Source organism: Micropterus dolomieu, unplaced genomic scaffold (assembly GCF_021292245.1).
Source record: "Micropterus dolomieu isolate WLL.071019.BEF.003 ecotype Adirondacks unplaced genomic scaffold, ASM2129224v1 contig_7753, whole genome shotgun sequence".
Taxonomy (NCBI): Eukaryota; Metazoa; Chordata; class Actinopteri; order Centrarchiformes; family Centrarchidae; genus Micropterus; species Micropterus dolomieu.
This window is the reverse complement of record NW_025736739.1, coordinates 1-4,192: the sequence shown is the minus strand read 5'-3', so window position 1 is coordinate 4,192 and position 4,192 is coordinate 1. Positions and strand designations below refer to the sequence as shown.

The 4,192-nt window shown below is 45.4% G+C and overlaps 1 protein-coding gene and 1 long non-coding RNA gene across 3 annotated transcripts; one reads left to right on the top strand and one right to left on the bottom strand.

The window, feature by feature from the left end:
- The first annotated feature begins 12 nt into the window (after positions 1-12).
- Positions 13-4,129, top strand: LOC123964984 (bifunctional epoxide hydrolase 2-like). 2 transcript variants are annotated; one of them, XM_046041598.1, is made up of 9 exons: positions 13-332; positions 596-681; positions 761-872; positions 2,476-2,550; positions 2,640-2,682; positions 2,782-2,884; positions 2,972-3,041; positions 3,774-3,854; positions 3,949-4,129. In XM_046041598.1, exons 1-9 carry the CDS (start codon positions 330-332, stop codon positions 4,093-4,095), a joined length of 720 nt encoding a protein of 239 aa, XP_045897554.1. In that variant the 5' UTR covers positions 13-329; the 3' UTR covers positions 4,096-4,129. The 2 variants fall into 2 exon arrangements, with proteins under 2 accessions (XP_045897554.1, XP_045897555.1); XM_046041599.1 differs by having other exon boundaries at positions 481-681.
- On the bottom strand, positions 3,685-4,131 carry LOC123964985. The gene is made up of 2 exons (XR_006823582.1): positions 3,958-4,131; positions 3,685-3,878 (listed from the first exon to the last, which is right to left on the bottom strand). It is a non-coding gene; the product is annotated as an uncharacterized LOC123964985 (long non-coding RNA).
- Between the last annotated feature and the right edge of the window lie 61 nt (positions 4,132-4,192).

Below are 4,192 nucleotides of genomic sequence, written 5' to 3'. Positions count from 1 at the left end.
TAAGTGTTGAGGATGACTGCGCTGCTCCACGTGACCTCAGGGTTTTACATGTTTTTACATCATCGGAAAGTAAACAAAGCGTTTCCCAAAGCAAAGCCTAGTTTTTTAGCTTCATGAAGGCATTTTTTATTGTTCTTGGTCGACTTGTTTAAGCCTTTAATGGTTTAGTGTGACATCATGTTGACAGAATGGTTGTATTTAACCAGATTTAACCATCTCTCCCTCTGTTTGTTATCGTGTCACCGCCACACAAACAGTAATGCAGCTTACACAGAATAATATTAAAGGTTTTCTCTCTCTTCAAGGATTTAATCACATTTCTGGACAAAATGGTGAGTAATAACATATCACACGCACTCTTACCTCAGCGGCACAAATTTCTATTAAATGAAATGATGAAAAGAGTTGATGGAAGTTTGTTTAGTCCAGAAACAGTGACATTAATTTACAGTAACGTCTGAAAGTTTCTCTTCACTTTAGTTCAAAATAAACCTGCAGAGACTTTAAACTTGCTGCAGATCTTCAGGCGATTATCTCAGTTTGTCGTCCGCGTCGTGTTCTGATGGAGAACCCAGATCTATAATATCTTCTCCAGGCGATACCTCAGGTCACCCTGGTGGGTCACGACTGGGGCGGCGTTCTGGTGTGGACCATGGCTCAGTATCATCCTGAGAGAGTCAGGTGAGCACACGCACAGGTTCAGGTGCGCCTCCCAGATGCTCGATGCTGTAGTAAAACCTGTTTGTTGTTGTGTGTGAAGCGCTGCGGCGTCTCTGAACACTCCTCTGTGCCCCGCCGATCCTTCTGTAACTCCTGCAGAGAGACTGAAGGCTGAACCCAGATTTGACTACCAGCTCTACTTCCAGAAACCTGTAAGTCTGTCTGCAGCATGCTAACACGCTGACACAGGCGGGACTTCAGATCAGTTCAGATCTTTGTTTGGTGAACACAACGATGGCTTTATATTTATACGACAGACGACACACGGCACGTTATATCGTGAGCCGACAGGCTGAGCTCTTTATTCCATTATGATGAGATCTTCGTCTGCTGTCCCTTTCTGTCAGAGACCAGCTGCTTCACAGTTATCTGACAGCTAGAAGAGAAAAGGAAGGGTTAAAAACAAACATATAAATGTATGACTGCACATGTGCAAACAGGCAACAGTCTGTCAGCTAGTGTTTCATATTTAGAAGGTGATGATGTGTCAGCGTTGTGTTCTGCTGGCTGAGTCTCCAGCTGTGCTGGTTTTCCAGCAGATACACAACATAATGCAACACAAGACGAGTTATTACAGAAAATCAATGAGGAACAAAACAAACAAATCTGAGCACATTAGCAGAAAAAGGAAAAAAGCTGCCACAATAAAATAAGGAGCACGAAATCTAAACATCCTGTAGAAATGAAGCAGCACATCTGAACAACTGAAGCTCTTGGAAACAGAAAAAACGTCTCAAATAACAAACCAGACTCAGGAAAAACTCCTCAACCATTTGGCCTCGATGCAGAATTCTGGTCTCCTTTGAAAGGTCCATTAAAGACTAAATGGAGATGCAATCAAGGAAAATATGATGTTTTCATCCTCACCTGGAATAAAATCTATATTTTAATAGCAAAATCACCATCAAACCATCATCCAGCTCATTAGAATTCAACAGAACATCTTCTAACACAGCAAGAATACAGCTGTAATTGTAAATGTGATGAAAAGAAACTAATACACAACAGTTATTCCACACTTTTCCTAAAATATAGCAGCGAATGTCCATGTTTTGGCCTTATTTACTGTTTATATGTTCACTTGTATTGGGAGTTTTCTTCAAAACACTATTTCTGTCCATCCAACCGGGTTCCAAATAACAAAGCTTCCACAAGATTGAAATATTGATAAAAACAGTGAATATTCATCAACATTCCTGCGACCGAATGAATTCCCGCTTTAAAGGCCCAGAACGTGAGAAGAGAGGAGATTCTGGCTCCGGTTTATTTAACCACTCTCCAAAACGACTGCTTATTTCCAGAAAGGAGAAACAAAACAACAGTCCCACATTAAAGGAAGAGAAGCACCTGCTTCCTTTCTCAGAAGCTTCACTTAAGTAAAAGTGAGACTGCTGTCCAGCCAGATTCACAGCTTTTTATGAGAGTGAAGAATTTCAGTAACATTATGTGTATGTCCTGGTGTGGTTAGCCTAGCTTAGCATAAAGACTGGAAGCGGGGGGAAACGGTTAGCCTGGCTCTGTCCAAAGTTCAGAAGACAGCTTTAAAGTTCACTGACAGACACTTTAGATCTAGTTTAGTTCATCTGGACGCAACCAGAAATGTGAAAAGGATCATTTAAATAAACCAAAGTATTTGTGTTTTTCTAGACGGCAGCTAAAGAAGACGAGCCAGAGATTTGACTGTGGGACTCGCATGACGATAGAGCTCTGGATCTGTCCACCTAAACGCAAAGTGTCCACCTGTGTGTGTTGCAGGGCGCGGCGGAGGCCGAGCTGGAGAAAGACTTGGAGAGGACCTTTAAGATTTTCTTTTTCAGCAGCGGTGAAGCGGTGAGTAGACACACACGCACGAGTCCAGTCCGCACAGGCAGAAAAATCCCCTTCGTGTCACATAAGAAATGTTGTGTTTCCGTCTTCAGGCGAAGCGTCCTGCCGTCAGCACCGCAGGAGTCTGCGCTCGAGGTGAGCCTCCACCCTGAAGTCTGAGCCGGGACTTCCTCCCGAATGATATTTGAAGAGCTCATTAAAAAGCCCGGCAGATACTGACACGTCCCGTTACAGGTGGTCTGTTTGTGGGTCTGCCGGAGCAGATTCCCCGGAGCTCCGTGCTGACGGAGGCCGACCTGCAGTACTACGTCAGCCAGTACAGAGAGCGAGGCTTCAGGTGGCTCAAAACAGGACACGGTATCTGTTCACAGGCCGCTAACATTTTCATACAGAGTCGATCACCGTCTTGTGTTTGGTTTCACAGGAGACCGTTGAACTGGTATCGTAACGGGGAGGCGAACTGGAGGTGGATGTGTTCTCGTCCCACTGCAAAGGTTCGTTACAGAGCGCATTATGAGACGCCAGCATCTCAAACAAACATTTAAGAAAACAAAACCAGGCTCTAAAACTGGGTTTCTACACGTCCTGGAGTTCTGCAAAGCATTTTCAGCTCATTTAAACTTCTTGGAAACCGACATATCGTATCGTCCTGCTGGAAAAGGTTTAATGTCAGAATATAGGTGAACATCAAAGTCACCATCAGGCTGCTGGATTATCTGTCACAGTGTTTGTGTTCCTGCAGCAGCTGGACGAAGATCAGCTGAAGAGAAATTTACATTTGCCCCTAAAAAGTGCCGACCCTGTTTCTGATGTTGTAGCGTCTGACTTCCTGTCTGTGGCCCTCAGCTCCGAGCCCGTCGCTTCCTACTGAAGACGGAAATCTTTAAAAACATCTCACAGATATTTAGTTGCGGTTTTGTTTCCTAAAGCAGCTGCTCACTGTGGTTTTTATCCAACAGACAGGAAGCAGTGCATTTGTTAGGGACTATTTTCAGCGGCGGATGAATCCACAGGTGGCGGGTTTGGGGCAGCAGGACGGTGTGTGTGGGACTGAGTCAGAATAAAGTACAGAGTGTGTTCATGGTGATGAAGGAACATGTGACCCAGTGCAGCAGAGAGGCTCACTGATGCTTTGACTTCAAGTTCAAAGACTGATTTTTATTTCCACTTTAGAGGACTGAGATGCACAAAGAAAGTCTGTCTGTCACTGTGTGTGTGTGTCTCAGCTGCTGATGCCTGCTCTGATGGTGACGGCAGGTAAAGACCAGGTTCTGCTGCCGGCCTTCTCCAAAGGGATGGAGGACTTGGTGAGAAAAACAGCAGCGTCCTTCCTGAAGACAGACAGAGTGATTATAGATTATTGGAAATGAATCTGACCCGGTCTCTGTTGGTGGACTGCAGATCCCGAACCTGAGCAGAGGACACATCGAGGAGTGTGGACACTGGACTCAGATGGAAAGGCCAGCGGAGACAAACAGCATCCTGATATCATGGCTTAGAGAGACGCACAAGAAGGCTGGAGGCGTTAAAGTGGCCCCCAAACTGTGAGGGGGGCGGGGAGAGAGAGGGAGGAAGGGAGAGAGAGAGGGAGGAAGGGAGGGAGGAGGGAACAGAGGGAGGGAGGGAGGAAGAGAGGAGGGAACAG